The 19,871-nt window shown below is 34.0% G+C and overlaps 1 protein-coding gene across 2 annotated transcripts in view; it reads left to right on the top strand.

The window, feature by feature from the left end:
- The window catches only part of LOC111051716, a 546,966-nt gene that overhangs the window by 445,754 nt on the left and 81,341 nt on the right, over positions 1-19,871 (top strand). Inside the window, exons 1-3 of one of the 2 annotated variants that reach the window (XM_039436103.1) lie at positions 1,124-1,219; positions 5,274-5,474; positions 10,467-10,801. In XM_039436103.1, the coding sequence (XP_039292037.1) occupies positions 1,202-1,219; positions 5,274-5,474; positions 10,467-10,801 (554 nt within the window). In that variant the 5' untranslated portion in view covers positions 1,124-1,201. Of the gene's footprint in view, positions 1-1,123; positions 1,220-5,273; positions 5,475-10,466; positions 10,802-19,871 lie in introns of those variants that run through there. The other variant, XM_039436102.1, reaches the window with a different exon arrangement.

The following is a 19,871-nucleotide window of genomic DNA, read 5'->3' as shown; positions in this document are numbered from 1 at the left end:
ACAGGACAGGCCATAATTTACTCTCATGGACAGTATAGACTAAGGAGGCTGTGGTTTATAACTGCGCGAGGTCTACTGTTCACAGAGCTACTAGTAAACAGTTTTCTCTCAATTGAGAACTATAGTGGGGTCCACGTTGTAATGGCAGTATTTGATTAACATTGATGTTGCCATCCTTGTTGAACAGCATTGCCGATTCTCTGCCTTTGCAACTGCCTTCTTTAGAGAATAGTTGATACCAATATATCTGATAAAATAATATATTCGATGATCTGGTAGTATTAACAATGATGTTGATTCTTCTTTAGAATAAATCGATTGTATTTTATCCGTCAAGAAAATATATTTTATTTATTATTTACAATCAACTTAGGGACAAAGAAATTGACTACAGTCCAAAACTTCTTTTCATCCCAATTTCATAAAATAAATTGTCCAAATAAAGGTTATGTGCGACTTTCCAATTCTTCACTAATTTCCACATTGAAACAAAACACAAACACTTGAAACAATTAATTTTGAATTCAGGAAGTTTAAGATCCGAATTAATAACAAAATTCCTTCTACTTAATACTCAAAACTGTAAAATAAATATTAATTCTCCAATGATAAAAATAACAGAAAATAAAAGGGTGCTCAGATTTCAATTTTTATTCTTATTTATTAAAATAACAATATATTTCCATCGATTGAGATGAAATATTTCGTTGCACAGTTATATATTTCTACATTGTTAATTTTCTTCTTCCTTTTCTCATTTTTCTTCTCCTACTACTCCACCTTATCCATCTTCTCCTACTTCTTGTTTAATAATTATTTCAATAGAAAATATACCTGATATCATAGTTCCTGAATACTCAGACCCAATCGCATCAAAATCATCATCCAACAATGCTCAACAGTATAACGCTACAGGTGTGGAAACATAGTCGGCAATAATTTTAAAAATTTTAAATGTGCCGCCAAGCGCCGTTACCATGGCAACCGGTAAACGACACGCAGCACCCATGACCTGTCTGCCGGCCCGCACGTTAGCACGTTACCAGTCATAACTTGTCAAACTTCGACGGTCACCTCAGCCTTTGTTTCGAACAATCGCATCGCGAATTTCAAGTGAGGCGGACCTCCATGTCGTCGCGCTCGTGAATGTTGCAGTTTCAACGAATATTTCCGGTATCTAGTTAATTCCGCTAGCTCGTTAATGGATCAGGAACTTACTGTGAGTATTGTCTAATATGTACTGAGTGGGTTTTAGTTGTTACCCAATTTTAAACTAATGAAATTTGATAATCCATAAATCAATTACTTAGAATGTAATTCGAAGGTTTTTATCAATAACTTCATGGAAATAATTGACCGAAGCAAAGCTGAGGTCTTAGTTTCGACTTGATAGGCTTTTGTCTGTTTGTACCGCAGTTATTGTGCGATTTGGATGAAATTTGGTATACAAGTACTTTGTACAAGGCAAGTCAACATATATATAAGGTTTTTTTGCATTTTAAGGATAATAAAAAAGGAAAAGGAGTCTTCTTTGAAGCCCAATATTACCGTGAAAAATCAGACTATAGAATTATTCATCATAAATCAGGTGTCGAGTAGATGCAATGACGCATGCAATAAATATCTCAATGTTACTCGGTAAAAAATCAGCTGTTTTGTGGACTATGAGCTGCATGCAATGTCGCATACAATTAATAACTGGAATTAACATAGTATTTTCTCTCGGGCTGACCTGTTGCCAGTATTCCAACAGCCAAAAGTCGTTTTCACACCGATATCTCGCCGACAGGACAGAATTTACTGTGATGGACAGAGGAGGCTATGGTTTATAACTGCACGACGTCTACTGTTCACAGAACTACTAGTTACTAGTTAATGAACAAAATATCATTACGAAATATACTCAGCAATAATTATTCATCTTTTTTTACATATACTCTTTTTTCAATTGTGAAATCTTAAAATTCATACATAGTATAGTAATTAACAATATCGGGGCACCGAGCTTCGCTCGACATTTTTATTTATTGATAAACAGTACACAATTCTTTAAAATGATCGTGTTTATATTTTACAGCTGGGTATGCATTAGCTTATGAATTTCGGGGATGAGATATTTTGATTTTTCACAGACGCACTCGCTCACTCATTTTTTATCATCCACAGACGACGAAAGTCTGAGCTGTTTTTCCAAGGTCGTTCCTTTTAATGTCGTTCAGCGAGTTTTCCCAGGGATGAGACCTAGTGCAATCGAATTTTTATATCATAAACCAACTATGTTCCAAATTTCGTGAAAATCGTTAGAGCCGTTTTCAAGATCCGTTGGACATAAGTAATCATGGATAAATATAAATAACCTAATATAAAAATATATACAGAAATTGCTCGCTCAATATATTAGGATAGTATTTTTTCTGGACCTTTCTCTGCTTTCAACTCGGGCTGACCTGTTGCCAGTATTCCAACAGCCATAAGTCGTTTTCACACCGATATCTCGCCGACACGATAGTACAGGACAGAATTACTCTGATGGACAAAGGAGGCTATGGTCCATAACTGCGCAAGGTCTAATGTTCACAGAACTACTAGTTAGTCTAATTAACAAAATATCATTACGAAATATACTCAACAATAATTATTCATCTTTATATTACATATATTCTTTTTTTTTAATTGTGAAATCTTAAAATTCATACATACCCTAGTAATGAATAGGATTTCAATATCATTGCTAGAACTTCAATTGGACAGAAAACCTTTTCAACCATCGATACGAGCATACAAAGTAATATATATGCTATCGTGACTAGTCAACCAGCAAAGTCAAACATGTTGATTTTCAAGAAGCATAAGCTTCTGCAGAAGCTTTACCAGCCTGTTAAAACATAGTGTCTAAACTACAACATAACTATGTGTTTTATTGTGGAAAACAACACTATGCTATGAGAATTTGAAAAAATAATTAGATTCTTTAAATGAGAAGAATATTACAGATATTGAATGAGCATTGATTGAAACGTTAAAAGATAACAATGATTATAAATAACACATCACATAATATATTTATTAAAATTAGTTACATGATATGTGTTAACAATGAATAGCATGAATATTATTCGCGCATTATCCAGTAGAGAAAAATGATAATGTATCACTTCGAACATTGAATACTCTATGAGTTCTGAATATGACTCAGAACAGGAAATTCTCAGACTAAACAAATAAAGAAGATATTATTAAAAGGAGATTTGAGAGAATAGAGAAGCTCTAAAAAACAAGGAAAACATAACATTTTTAAATTATGGAATAGGAAAGTGGAGATGCTATTATGATGAAATGTAGGTAAAATTATTATTTGTGAGTTAAACCAATCAACATTAACATTAAAAATATGCTCCACACATGTTTGACAGGAATGCTGTGTGAGAGAGGAGATAACATTAATTACTCACGGAATCGAGTCAATAGGATTTCCAGGATTTCAATTAAAATACTATTCAATTCGTTAATTAATTTATAGAGTACACAAAGTACAAACGATCGAGAGAATGAGTTGCTAATTTGAAATAAACAATAACAAACTTTGTTAATTGTAATGAGCACTGTGCAGGTCAACACCAGACTTTATTGAGTCTGTTTTATCTCCATTGAGGCTTGTAATTGGTTGATACTCGACTATCACTCACACTCTCTTTCAGTTAGAATATTTCCTGTCAGTGATCCTTTATCATTTATTAATCGACGTTTTTCGCGGAATTGGTTCAATGACCAATCATAAGCAAACAAACTCCAAATCAGATTTCTTGTTGCAGTCAACTTCAAAGTACTGTGGTGTCCAAAAATTATTGAATGATTTAATGAAAATCTAATTGAATAAAAATTATTCCATGAAGTTCTCACATTTTTGCAATTTGTATTTTGTTATTTGGTTTGAAATAAAAAATAATCACTGATTGAATTTGGTTCAATCGAATAAAAATAATCACTGATAACACTTTGGTTGGAATCACTGAAATTCAGTGGAATGCATTCCACATTTCTCATCAAAAAAGTGTTGTTAAATATTCACCTTGAATGTCCGGGTGTGTTCTATTCAGAGTGACCTAGGGTGTGATCATATTGAATGCTTATATGTGCAAATTCAAATTCAAAATTCTATTTATTTTCAAATTCAAATTTTCCACAATCACAAGCAATAAGATAACAAAAAACACAGCTCAATGAAATCAATAAGTAAGAAATTAATTAAATACATTTTCAAGTGCACTTCAGATCATGCATGAGCCGGAAAACAAAATCTGGAAAGTGCCATTGAAACACGTTGTGACTTGCATGCAGCTGCTTACACTGAACGCAACCAGCTAGTGCACGTGTTCAGTGTGTGTGTTCATATTGTTCTTTCCAGATTTTCGTTTCTCATCTGCAAGCTTGGTCATGCATAACCAAGCGTGCACTAGCACATGAAAGCACATGTGATCACACAATAAAAATTTCAACAGAGTTAACTTTCGAATGTTATACTTTAAGACCTCACTCTTAGTGCCGGTTGCACAAAAGCCAGTAAAATTTTAACCGTGATTAATTGCACGAGAACCAATCAGGTAAGCCGTCTTTTCAAAAAAGCCTTCTCTGATTGGTTCTCGTGAAGTTAATCACGATTAAAATTTAACCGGCATTTGTGCAACCAGGCCTTAATCTTTGATATTAATATTTTTATCTTTGTTTTCTTTAATTGAGAATTCAATTAAAGAAATTTAATTTGATGGAATTTGTTTTCTTCATTTAATAATCACTCCTTAGACAATTCAAAGAATGCACAATCAGATTCGGAATGAAAATATAAGGAAAGAATGTGATGTCCAACCAGTGTTGAGTTTGATAAGGACATGATATATAGAAATAAGTGGTCAGATCATGTCCTTAGAATGCCTGAAGACCGTTTGCCATTGAATGCCCTACTCCACAAGCCAATAGGCAGAAGAAGTATTTGGTAGACCGAGGAAGAGACGGACGCCGGAACAGGCTTGAAAAGCCTAATCCATGATGATGATGATGATGATGATGATATTAAATCTTTGTTTCAGATCTTAAACTTTCAATCTATTTTCTCTAAAAAAGAACTTATATTAAAGAAATTCAATTTGATTGAATTTGTTTTCTCAGTTTATCATTATTCAAGTTATAATTTTAAAAGCTCACTCTTAATCCTTGTTTTAGATCTTGAACTTCACTCTCAATCTTCTAATGTTTCTTTTCTTTTGTGTTTGTTGCAGCTGACATTTGACACATTCACAGTGGGTCGATTTGTGTCGTTCACCCTGGAGGGATGCCCGGATGGGCACATGAGCATCAGGGAGGGTGGTCGCCCGGCCACAGGGGGGCAATGGTGTGGCAGCGCCTGGGGGTACACTGTCTACTACTCGGAAGCTCCCTCGCTCAATCTCACACTGCAGCTCGACCGGTTGTCTGAGCAGGTAAGGAGATTTTTTTCCAATTCATGTCATCAAAATACTGGAACAATATACTTCTCGTTCCTCATCACTAAACTTGATCATGAATGAACAGCTGTTTGTTCTAATTATTTAGAGGGAATGAGTTGGACACAATTTGCAAATTTTTTCAAACATATATCACCAGTAGTTCATATTATATAGAATTTCAGTTCGATGTCTGGTCTGGTTGGCGAATCTAAGAACTATTAATTAATTAGCAGAATTCTCCAGTATTACGACATCAAAAGATGAGTAAATAAGTCGATAAGAAATATCTGGAACTGGTGAACAAGAAGAATATCTGAGATATCATTACATTACTTCAATTCATATTATGGAACTGGACTTATTCTAAAATATGTCTCATTCATCATTTATCAAGTAACAAGAATAATGCTGTGAATTCAATGAATAAGCATATCCGAGGTGAAATAACAACTCGTTTAGATGAAAACAACAAGATTAAGTACTGTATACGGGGAATCAATAATTCAATTATGTATTGTTTGTTATAAAATTCGTGGTATGACTAAGCACTGAGCCATTCAAACTGCACTTCGTTTCGCTTGAATCACAAAATCCTTATTCCTTCCTTCTGGAATGCTCCAGAAGGGAGGAGAAGTATTGGCAGACAAAGAAAAAGGTGGGAGAATGTTTGAAGGCGGAACAGCTATTAATGCCTACCTCTGTAGAAGAAGACGACGACGATGTATATTATGGAATTCATCTATTCTAATTTTAACTTACAAGTTTGAACGTTAGCTATATGGATATAGTTGTTTTGATCGTTTCGTTTGCGTATTCTGGTTGATTGGTTATTTTATCTCTATCCAATCTGATATGATTAAATAATCTTTTAGATTTCATTCAATATTGTAGAGTTTTATCCAATTCACAGGCTCTTGAAACCTATTACCTAATCACTGATGAGCATATGAGAAATTAATTGTTAAGGAATACATGAATTGATGAAGTAGGTTTGTGATTTGAACAGATTGAAATGTAGTTTGAATGACTCATATCAGTGCTTAGTCATAGTACTATTTCGAATTATCTAACAAACAATAAGCTATAATGAACTAATCAACCATTGAACAGTACTTAATCTGTTGTTTTTTTTATTTCATCCGAGCTAGTTCTTATTCCATTTCTAACTTTTTGGAAATAACTAGGACATGATTGAAGAGACTTAAAATATCGTCAAAAAATCCAGTTTATTTTAATTTTAATAAAAATCATTATTTCACAGGAGCATGCTTTTGTGTTAAGAATTAATTTTCATCAAAAATAAAATGAAATGGATTCTTTGACAACATTTCAAGTCTCAGGAGCATACTTTCATGTAAAATAATAATTTTCACAAAAATAAATAAATGGATTTTTTTATAACATTTCAAGTCTCTTCAATATTATGGAAAAGGTCCACAACATCAATATTCACGCTACAAACTTAATTAACTAGGATATGATTCGATATGCTTATTCATCGAATTCACAGAACTATTCTTGTTACGTGATAAATGATGAATACGGCATATTTTCAAATTCTCAAAATCTCATTGATTACTGTATCATTCTCAACAGTAGATATGGTAATGGAGAAACGAAGAGCATAGGAAATCGCGAGTAAGCTATAGTGAGGTCCACGTTGTAATGGAAGTATTTGATTTGCATTGATGTTGCTATAGCGAGGTCCACGTTATAATGGCAGTGTAGGATTGACAATTATACTGTTGCTGTCCTTTTCTATCATACAACAAAACAGATAGTGCTATCTCTCTCTAGCTTTGCAATGTTGTCTGTTTGCCAGAATATTTTATTTTTACTTTTGACAGTGACTGTACAGAAGAAAACAAACAATTCTCAGCTGTCATTTTTTTTCTTCATTCTATCAAAATACTTTGGTACACAAGTCGTATAATTGATTTAAAATGTATTTTTGAAACAATGAAATGATTCTAGACATTACCGTTCAAGAAACCCAAATAAAAATACCTGAAATGACATTTTAAAAGTTGATAACTAACCATCCTAGACTTCATCCAAGGGACTCCCCACCAACAAAAGCCATACGAATTTACTTTACTTTCTCTATGTGATAATCCACCAGTTGAAATTTGTTACTAACTAGAACAATACTGTAGCATAGGATTCAATGGTATCCAGTAATGTAAAGCTCTACTCCACTCTTCAATCTGATACTATATAGAGAGTATGTTAGTATGTAATTACATGAAATAGTTTTTTCCAAGCTACTACTCTAATGTTAGACTCCACCCCGATCTAGTTCGGTTGCTACCTCGCTTCATCATACGAATCACTAAATTCCCAAAAATACATTCGAGATTTGAAAACCCTGTGCAATCAGTAAAACGCTTCAATCGACGAAACTGTTCTGAATAAACAGATGCAACTACAATTTCGCTCGCAACAAATTCACTTTCAACTGTCAGTATTTCTCATGAATTACATCAATGATTACCATCCAACCAATGCTGACAGTATAATGTGACGATGCGATTATGCTGCCATTCAATTTGAGCATGATGTAGTCGCAATTTTTGCAGCGATAATTTATAGACGGGGACCAAATTAGATGTCGTCGATGGAGAGTTGGAAAATTCAAACTCGGTAAGCTTTCCAATGGATTGGTTCCCGTTGTGATTGCCCAGAGAGTGGAAAAGTATATGGAGTAGTGAAGCCAGACCAGGCTCAACCGGATCCAATTCCCAATCCTTTTTTTAATGAGATCCTTTTTCCAACAAGTTCATTTCCACACGTGTGTGGGTGGTGGAGGGGGGCAGGGGAATGGAGTAATCACGTGCCAACGTGTTCCCCGGTATCGAGGGATTCCCTGCAGCAATTAAAAAATTTAATCTACCTCAACTTCTGGGCCGGAAGTTTTTTGCTTGAGGCTCAACGGAATTGAGATCGATATTTCAACAGCTCTGTTCTAAGATTGGGTTCGTTCGTTTTTTCTATGGGGTCAAGTGGGGGTGGTTCATTCAGGGAGACACCTATTGATTCTATATCATTATATCCTACTTTGAAAAGTCTTGTTCATTTGGGTGTATTTACTTGTGATTGACCGATGAAAATATAAGTGGAAACTGCTTCAAGTTTCACCAGCTATAAGTTTCGAAATCACGAATCACCAGAGAGTATGGAATGTGATTTCACTTTTTATCACACCAAAATGAGATATTTCTAGGATCTGATTCCCTCATGCCTCTAACTAGGATCTAACTCCCTTTTGCAAACTGCCATAAATATGAGATAACCTTCACTGAAAGTTATAGCTACACATAGCTCTGTTTTAAAAGAATTTATGCGAATCCAATTTATTGAATTGTATTTTATTGCCAAAAATCACATACAAATACTTGTACAATACAATCACTATAGTACGCATATACAAATACCTACAAATAGACATTTATTGTAACTTGCACAACAATAATTATTATCAATGTAATATTCGGCACTGCCAACATAAGATTCCTTGTGTGTTGGCAGTGAGTTGGGTTAACTTATTCTGCTTCAATTCTAGTCGAGTAAGAAGAGATATACAAATTAGATTAAATAGAGCTAAAGAAAGTAGTACACCAATATACAAAAGTCTCAAAGGTTCAGAAAAAAAAACTTAAAAACTTAAGAATAGTACATACTATATGACAGAGTAGTATCCAATTAACCAGTGTGACGTGTTGAGGCCATCATCAAGTGAATCTTCCACAAAGGAAATACATAAAATAATACAATAAAAAAATCCTGTAAGATGATGTTGGAACATTTACAATACCTGGTTCAAGAACGTGATAATAATTAATTATTTTATTGGAAGAAAAAGTGCATGGATCAATTTGAATATTTAATTATATAGAGGATCACTATTTCCCAGCAAATCAATTAGATCTCTCTCAATAAAACAAACTCCCTTAATTCTAGTGTGCCCCTATTTTTTCGTGTCTGATAACAAATCAAACATTTTTGTCACCAACCATTTCTTATATCGAACCAACTTGTTATGTGACAAATTGGCCAGAACAAGTCGATTGTAGAATTTTTTTTTTTAATAAGCTGAGAGTTCTAATCAGATAATTTGATTAAATATCTGAGAAACCAAATTTTTTTCTTTTGATAATATTCATTCATCCAATCATTATTATAATGATTTATCTTATGGAATATCATCTTTGTTGTCAACTTATGTTTTGTAATACCAGGTTTGTGCTTGTTCACGAGTTGATATATGAAGCAATTAGTTTGCAGCAAATCAAATGATCTGAGTAACAATCTGGATTTTTCCCAAATAAAAATTTGTTTTTTTCGCCAGTCAAGGCCTACTTATAATTTCCAACTAATTATTTTATCATCCATTGGAACCAACCAATAATATTATCATTTGCTTAGTATCAAACTTACCTGCCTTTCTTCAACAAACTCTATTTCTTCGCCAATGGCTGTTGTACACAAGATTTTCGCGTTACAAACTCGCTTTTCATTAGCTGATTATATCTGTATTTGTACAGGAACGGTAGAATACAGATATGATAAGCTTAGCATTAGCTGATGGAAAGCAAAAGTGAAAGCGATGGAAAGCACGTGTTCGTAGCGCATAAATCAGTATGCAGCTTAATCTATCGCCAACCAAATTCTAGTTCCAAGCTAACGTTTATTTGAAGCAGTTTTATTATTCATAGTTTGTAATTTATTTTATTATTGCTAGTGTTTGCCCTCTGTCTGATAATTTGCGACTCCTCCCTGCACACGGACAAATCATCCAGGCAGGGAGAATTTATTCATGTAATTTATAACACTTTTATATTTTGTGAATATGTAATATTTTATGAATAAACCAATTAGAATTTAGAATTTAGTCAGAATTTCTAGGACAGCTTCTTGTCTTCTGTAACTCCTCTTCTCTTCTTTTTCTTCTCTAACAATCCCTTGAATTCTGTTTTCTTTTCTCAGGGCATCGGTTACAATTTCGACTTCAAACTGTCGTACAAGCTACTGAAAGCGTCTGACGCACATCTGCGTCTGGGTAACAGCAGCTGGCGCGGCGACTTGATCGCCGGCAGCTACTGCGACCGAGTGCTCGATCGCTGCGACCAGCGACCGTGTCGCATCCAGTCGCCCAACTACCCGGGCGTGTATCCACGCAACGTCACCTGCTACTACCGCATCGAACACAGGCAGGTGCCACGCGGCAAGCATGCGTTGCTCGCCGTCAGGCAACGCAACTCGCACAAGATACACATCAAGGACCAGATCGTCAAGTATGATCGCAGCCAGAGGGTGTTGAGGTGAGTCCACTGTTAAATTCAATTTATCATGGAAGTTTATATTGATATTTCAAATCTGCATTAATCAAAACAAGTTCATAAGTTCATAGCTAAGATATAGAGTATTGTTTCTCCAGAGAAACACTCTTGGTTAAGGGTTTCGAGGTTAGTCAACAGTTATTTCAGTTTATCATAAAAGTTTTATATTCATATATCAAATCTTAATTTATTTGGACAAGTTCATAAGTTCATAGCTGAGCTACAGAGATTTGTTTCTAAAATATTACTCTCTTATCACTTATGAACAAACACTGAGGGCCGTTTGCACAGTACAAACTCAAACTCGATTAAATCATCTGGTGAATTTAACTCAAAATGAGACATGATATGGATTTAATAAAGTTTAAAATTGATTCTCAATAAAAGTGGCACTGGAAGATGATAGTGTCTCTAACAAATTCTCAAATTAAATAAGTTGGGCAGTCAGTCCTTCGAAACAAATAGTCTCACTTATCCCTTCTTGTGTAGTTGAGGTGTTGATATTGTGGTAATTATTCATATTGAATGAAAAAGACTGAGAAATTGTCAAAAACCACTGATTTATTGATAATTAGAAAGACCGGTTTCGGTTATTACACCATTGTCAATCTCTGATAAACTCCCTATTTATCTGTTTATCAAAGATTGACAATGGTGTAAAAACCGGAACCGGTCTTTCTAATTATCAATAAATCAGTGGTTTTTGACAATTTCTCAGTCTTCTTCATTTAGCCTCACTTATTCTATTCGAGAATGTACACTTATTACAAAGAACTTTTTTGTAGTTCAGACACTGTGTTACTTGTAAGCAACATAAATTATTACAGAGAATTATTATTTCCATATCAAGTATGATCGTTGCTTGAATTTTTAATAGAAAGTACATTTTGATATCTTGATTTAACTAAAATATTCACATCAATTCTTACCAGATCAGATCGTCAAGTACGATCACATTCTGATACTAGTAGAAAGTGAGCCACGAAGCGCTGCTATCTGTAGAAATATGAGGAACAAAGTTGGTGAAAGTACGCGAACCAATAGGAGGCATTGTAAAGTGGGAAGGGCATCTGTAAATTTCAGCCAATCAGAAGGTGTTTGACTAGTGCTAGAGCTTGACCCATGACGTGCTGCCATCTGTAGCCGTGTGATAGAACAAAGTACTGAGAATACTAGCACCAATAGAAATTGTTGTGACGTGGAATATGTTTGAGTTAATCATGACTTCGACTGTGTAGAATTTTTATGACTGAAAAAAATTATCTCAATAAGAATACTAACACACAAATATTTCATATTGTTCATGAACTCCTAATGTGTTGATTCTGAGAACTGAGGATGACAAATCAATGCCGCTTTACACTCATTTTGGCGCAAATTGAAGATAGCTGACTCTTTGTAGATGATTCAATGTTCCATTTTCTAAACTGACTTGCCAATTTCTAAGCTACATCTTACAATACTAGTAGTTCTGTGAACAGTAGACCTCCCGCAGTATTCTCATCCACAAGTACCCGATTGAAAACTATAGACCTCATGGGAATACAGCAATAGTCTGGCTTCTCCACACATCTGTGTAATCACTTGTCAGATGATTTATGATGAATAATATTCTATAGTCTGATTTTTACTCTTATATTAGCGTATGAAGGAGGCTCCTTCCCGATTTCTTTATTATCCTTGAAATGCAAAATTTCCAAAAACCTTGTATTGGATTGCGCAATTAAAAAAGGAACATACCTGTCAAATTTCATGAAAATCTATTACACGTTTTGCCGTAAATGGGCAACATATAAACATTTAAACATTAAGAGAAATGCCAAACCGTCGACTTGAATCTTGGACCTCACTTCGCTCGGTCAATAATCTGTGAATTCCAATCCAATGAAGCCTAGGATTGGAACCTTTCTGGGAGAATAATGAATTATGAGAGAGAATAATAATAAAACAGTTTTTTCATGAATCAATTTCAGCTTATAATGTAGGCTAATATTTTTGAAGTTTCACCTTGATTTCTTACTCTATTGTAAGGTTTCCGATTGATGTTATTTCAATCATGTAATTGACTAAGTGTTGTTTTGCTGTTAAAACATACAGGGTGGGTGAAAAGTCCCAGAACGGCTTAATATCTCATACACAAAGGTTATTTGATGGTGGATGTGATTGTGGATCCTACTCGAATTGAAAATACTACTTTACTATTACTTGGTCAATTACCTTTGTGTATGAGATATTAAGTCGTTCTCGGACTTTTCACCCACTCTGTATAGACTGGCCTGTATGTCAAATTATTGTGACATCCTGTTTTTTGGGCTAATAGATTTATTCTATTCTATTCCATTCGAAAGATGCCTTCTAGCTAACTAAAGACTGACAACACAACTATGAAAACAACTAGGTTTACAAAACACAGCTATATTTTAAATACAAATATTTAAATTATATTTAATCATGATGAAATTCACTTAATCACTTACATTAAACTTCAATCCAATGGCGATGATAAATTTATATGGGAAATAATTTGCATCATTCAAAAGTTCAAGATCGAGGAACAACGTGACGTATATGATAACTTTTTTATTAAAAAATACGGTGAACTTCAAGAAGTAAACTTGAAGGCAGCCACTTGTGTCCCACTAATATCTAGTTACAAAGTTTGTTGAGGAACAAAGTCTGTGTTGATTCTGTGCCTTTATAATCGATATCCTTATTACCTAGAATGCATGAAGCTTCTCTCATTGTGAGAAGCATGTGCATACAAGTGAAAAGCACGGGGTTCAAGACTTTGGAGAGAATTTCTGAGTAGCTAAGAAGAGTTTAAGCGCTGTTGAAGCAGTGAACGGGGTTCGGTTAAAATGCTATCACGTTTGTCTTCTTGTACTAATGCAATTCTGTTAGAAATTTCCAACTTGCCTCGGAATAAGTTGCCAAGCCCGGTAGTGTTGTTCTGAGCTGAAAATCTAGCATGCTTACCGAACTGCAAGTTAGGTCGGCTGCAGAGTGTGAACCGTGTGAAAAGTGTTTGGAAAAGAGAAAGAGTAAGAGAGAGCGTGAACGGTGTGGAAAGTGAGAGAGTTAGTATGAGTGGGAGAGATACGATGTGTGAATGTGTATTGTAAGCACGATGTGCCTTCACCAATTATGTGAGGGGGGAAAAGAACTATTATAACAAAAGAGAACAGAATAACTAAAACTTTAATTAATGAATCTTTAACATATTTACATTTAAACAAACAAGATTAGTATGATTATAAAAGCATTATTGATATAAATTTTATGGGGAAAAAACTCGCTTGCTGCTAATGATGATTCAATCTTTGTGGCTATGAAAATTTGAGAACAATGATTCAGTAGTCACCTACCTTTTTTTGAAATGGCTTCCCACTTTGGCATCCACTGGTTTATTCGCGACTTTAGTATTTTAAAAGAACAAATATTAACTGAGCCAATGAATAGGCTCAGAACCCGTCTCCCTCAACAATACAATTATTTTTATACTGCCCGATCTGTGACAGAATAACTGTATTATTAAACGAACCGAAATCTAGCCTTTTTCACTGGATCAGCCGGACTTAACTCACAGTCCTATCGAACGAGCTCTCTCCGACCAAAAGTTAAATTTTGGGTATTAAATAGAAACTCAGTCAATGCCAAACATGAAAGCCATTTCAAGTACATATTTTTATCTGTCGCACATGCGGCACGTTTGTTATTAAAAACAAAAGAGAAGCTACGTTAATTTTGACAACAAATGAAATAAACAATCTTTCTGTCGATGACAAATATTGTTCAAAGACAAAAACACCTGGAGTGGGAGTAGACAATTAGAGTGAGAAGGAGGGAGACAGAAAAAATGAAGAGTTGGAGTTGTTGAAGAGAAGAAGAACAGTAATAGAGGTTGATTATAGGAAGAGGGAGTGAGAAATTGTAGTATGTGGAAGAGGAATAGAAATTCAAGGTGGTTGGAGAGATCAATAATGAAGCAGAGAATTCAAGTGGTTGAAAAGTGGAAATGTGAGAGAGTGGGTGGGGACAATAAAAGTAGAAGTGAGAAGGAGTGAGGCAGAAAAAATAAACAATTAGAGTTGTTGGAGACAAGGAGAAGTGTAATAGAATTTGGAGATAGAAAGAATGAGTGAGAAAAAAGTGAAAAATTGTAGTATGTGGAACAGGAATAGAAGAGTCACGGCAGTTTAAGAGAGGAATAAGGAAGAAGGAAAAAGTGAGAAGTTGGAGTGCATTGAAAATCAGAGGAAAATAAATGGTAGAAAATGGATGAGAAGGAATTGCATGGAAGAAGAATGCGCAAAAGTACGTAGAGGCCGAGAAACTTAGTTATGGGAGAAGAAAAGTGGAGGGTGAAAATGAAGAAAGGAAGAAGAAAAAATTAGAATTTGAGAAATTTTTGAAATGAATAGAAAAGCATGATGAAGAGTTAGTCGGTTGAGTTTGGGTTAGAGTTCCTTGAAAAGTAGCTATATTCAAAGAGGGAAATAAAATGAAATGAAATAATTCCCGGGCTGAAAAATAATTTTTGTTTAGTATCGCTCATCGAATTTCCATCTAGCTGTTTACCATGTTGTCAATATTAGCTGAAGTCTTTGGGGTAGTTCACAGCATTTAATTTGGATTTTCGTTTGATAATAATTTGAAATGAAATAATTTTTCATTCTCTAAAAAAACATATTTACAACAATTGTAATTTATACAGTAATTGTAGAAAACTCATAACCTAGAAAAGCAGTATGCGTGTGAGGAGTGTCATAAGTACATGATGAACGAAATAATTGATAACTTTTAAAGAATATTATGGAGAGGGAAGTGATAGGAAGAAAGAATAGAGAATTGAAAGAGTTGAAGTTAAACATAGCATGGATAGAGGATACAGTATCTATTTCTCGAATATTAGAAGAGTGAGAAAAGGGTTCTGAGACACAAGCAAAAGAACAATTACCGAAATGGAAGGATGAAAAAGTTCGACTTTAAATTTCTAATGAAATGACATTTCATTTTGTGATTCTAATCTGACCCAATTTCTAGTTTCCACCTTCTTAAGAGAATAGAAATGTGAATTGTTGAAACAGGAGATGGAACGTATTAGGGGTAGTGTTGGTTCTATTCTATTCTTGCCCTGGTTTACTTTCTTAATATAATTACTTTGTTGATAATTTTTTGGCTGAGGAGATTGAATTTTCATAATATTATTATCTCATAGAGATTAGGGGATTTTTGTCAAGAATGAGATGAAACTTCTCCAGTACATCTAAACGTTACAATTTCCCAAATATTTTCACTCATTTAGTAAAATTGATGTCTTCATACCTAACTTGAAGTAACTACTATCTTTGATATTGTATTCTCAATACTGTAATGTATTATAATCTCCCCAATATATTATGTCAACTTCTATCAAAATAAAAGTATGCTATCATAAAGCGACAGGAACAGCTATAAGTTACAAAAAAATCATATTATAAAGGTAGGCGCACACAGATCGTCATCGGACGGACGGCACGCATCGGACGGATCAGACGAATAGATTTGATGCATTGCATTCAATTAGAGTGGACATACCTCTATCCGCCTCGTATAGGATAGGATGCTATCCGATCCGTACGATCACGATCTGTGTGCGTCTACCTTAATTGTGTTCTCGCCCACTTCTGCTCATTCTTTTAAACAGGAAATTATTTCTTAAACTGGCAAAATGTCCTGACTAATTGTACAATATATCTCATCCGACTAAGGCTAGCTTCACACGCTTTCGGTTTCATTCGGTTCGGTACGTTTTCAGTTCGGTTCGGTTCGTTACCGAAAACGAATGAGGCTTTCATACATGTCAGGTTTTAATTCGTGCGGTTACAATTAGGTATTTTCTTCTCAAACACAGCTGTGTCTGGATTTTCACAGTTCCTGCTTGTATATTTAAATATAACAGCTTGTGTTAAATTGTGATATGTTATTTCTTGAACAACAAAATTTTAAAATTAATTAAAAATTGTTAATTATTTGAATAGTTTCTTTTTAATTTTGTTAATTTTTGATGTTCAGAGAGATGATTTTTTTGAATTGAAAATTTGTTCTTGTTTTGACACATGGTATATAAACTTCATCTCTTCCCTCCATTGATGAAATCATGTAATATTTGTGGAAAAATAAAAAAAAGAATAAAAGAATAAAACTTCTCCCTGAGTTTTAATTTATATCTTTCATATTTTTTTAGCAAACTATTCATTGAGAAAGAAATGTTCCTGTGAACTAACAGAAATGAATTGACCATATGATTTTGACTTGGAAATTTTTGAAACAGATAATATCGATATCAGTTTAAAATAAAAACAAAAAAGGCAAGCGTGTGTAAAAGACTTTGTTTTTTCCCGTTTCCCTAGCAACGAATTCGAATATGATGAAACCCATTCGTGTCGAGGGGGCGTTCGGTGCTATGCGATTGCTATTCGGTACCGAATTCAAACCGAATCATCGTTTCACACTTATCGGAATTTGCCGAAAACGAATCGAAAACGAAACGAACCGAAAGTGTGTGAAAGTAGCGTCTCGCCAGCAACGAATTGAAACCTGATGGAATTTATTAGTGTCTAGTGGGCGTTCGGTTCTTTGCGGTTTCTATTCGGTACCGAATTCAAACCGAATTACCTTTTCACACTTATCGGAGTTTGCCGAAAACGAAACGAACCGAATGAATGTGAAACTAGCCTTACTAGGCAATTTTCGTCATTAGTTGCTATCGACCATATCAACACAAACTATAATTTGGAGGATTGTGCAATCTATAATAGAACCACTTGATACCATTCATTCATTCGAGTTTTGAGGGAATGTTCTGTTAATCAATAATTTATTATGTATTTGATAAGGATAACAGCAACTTTTTGTATGAGTACTTGCTCAAGAACATAATTATAATAAACTATTTGAATCTGAAATTACTAAGATATTGCTATTATTAAATGCCAATGAATAAATAATTATTATTGAACGAAAATCCAATCTAAATGCTGTTAATAATCCTGTGCCGGGCTGACAAATAATTTTTCAATAGTAGCGCTCATCGAGTTTCCATCTAGCTGTTTACCTCTTTGTCAATATTTGCAGTAGCAGAAGTCTTCGGGGGGAATTACAGCATTTAAATAGGATTTTCGTTCAATAATAATTATTTGAATTTGAATTGAGTTGATCTAAAATACAAATCAAGAAATATAATCATGCTCATGATTGAAGAAGTGCAATTGGATGGAAATTTATTAATTTAGAGATAAATTCAAATTATACTCTTATTCATTAATCCAGAGGTAAATTGATATACTGTTATAATGAATCCTTATTATTGAAATACAGTGGGTAAATGTAATATTGCTAAGCAATAGCGTCTATTCCTCTTATCTAAATTCAGTTACATTCCTGCATCAAACAAACAAGGAAAGCTATTCTAGTTCATAAATACTGGAATTAGATTACTAGCTGTGCTGAATTTAAAGTTCCATCTCTAACACCCTGTTCAAGTTACCTGAAAGTTTTATCATTACGAAATAATCCAGTCAACAACAAACTGCATTAAAAGTAGATCCACAACATAGTTTGCGATAATTTACTTCATTGCAGCTGATAATGGAAAGAGAGAGAAAATTGTGAAATAGATGAAGAAACGAGGACAAAAGAGAGAGAGAGAATTGCGAAACAGAGGAAGAAACAAGGACAAAAGAGAAGTGTCGGAGAACTTATTGTTCAATTATTTACCTTCTGGAGGAAGAAAAGTTTTGCTATTGTTCATACAGCAGTCTGATGCAATGGATTCCGGGTCGACAGTAGAATATCCTTTTTGTTTTTCCGACTCTAAACAAAGGCAACAGATCCTGAAAGTGATGCTGTGGCACTGAGAAGGCTTTCAAAGGAGACGGCGACTCATTTTCCGTTGAAAGGCTGCTTCTTTCTAATTATTAGACGAGAGTTTTATGTTCTTTCTTTCATCTGTTATGTTTCTTCGACTTATTTCTTATTATACCTAATATCATTAAGTTGAATGTGAATTAATTACAGCTCGTAATAATTCATAATATGTGTTAAATTTTGTGTGAAACAAAGAAAATAGAATCTTAAAAGCTATAATTTTTCGAAAACTATTTGCTATAAATGTAACATTCTATACTATACTTTCTAGTGTGAAATACGCTCATCGGAGGAGGCTTTGATCTCTATATTCAACGACACTCTCATATTTTTTTGGATCTATTATATTCTGATGCATGTCTCGTTGAAGTGTACTTGAAATAGCTTTGAACTATATGGAATTTATATGGAATGAGCAAATACTAAACTAATGGATTGTTGTAATGTGTGACTATACTGAATATTCCTTGTAGATTTTCATTTGAGAACCTTACTTCTCCTGTCATTGAACAAGTTTATACATTGAGTCAAGTTTTGACATTGAGAGTCACTATATATTTTTATTTTTTATCGAATGAGTGACATCAGAGCAGTACTTCAAGCGATGTAATATCATTATTAGGCTATTGGAAGATAGCTAATATTGTTTCTACCAACTCAAATATTTGTTCAGAGCTCCTTGTCCTAATGAGTCTCAAGAATCTTGCGAATATATAGGAAATGATGAAGAATTTAATGTAGATACTAGATTTACAATTCAGTATTCGAGAGTAAACCGAATCCTTTAACTGATTGAAATTGGTTTTTGTTTTTGTACTCAAATAATTATGATAAACTAATTCTATCCTTCACTTTCAAAATGTATTATACTCTATTTAAGATCACATTATGTAGAGGTGTAATGTAGACTGTTCTATTCAAATACGTTTTTATTTGATTCTATTCAGTTTCAAACAGTATTTTATCTACACTGCCTTAACGATTAACTATTCTCTGTAAACTATATTGTCTACTACAATGACTTTGTATCATGGAGAAAAAATAGCATATCTATCCCAATCTCTCTTTTCTCTATGGTTGTAGTATCAAGTTCCAGGCATTCAAGTATACGTCCAGTATACTAGACGTGGTAGTCCGTTGTTCT

The sequence above is a fragment of the Nilaparvata lugens genome, chromosome 10 (genome assembly GCF_014356525.2).
Source record: "Nilaparvata lugens isolate BPH chromosome 10, ASM1435652v1, whole genome shotgun sequence".
In the NCBI taxonomy this organism is placed as follows: domain Eukaryota; kingdom Metazoa; phylum Arthropoda; class Insecta; order Hemiptera; family Delphacidae; genus Nilaparvata; species Nilaparvata lugens.
Note: the sequence above shows the minus strand (reverse complement) of the source record. Positions and strands in the feature narration are given on the sequence as shown.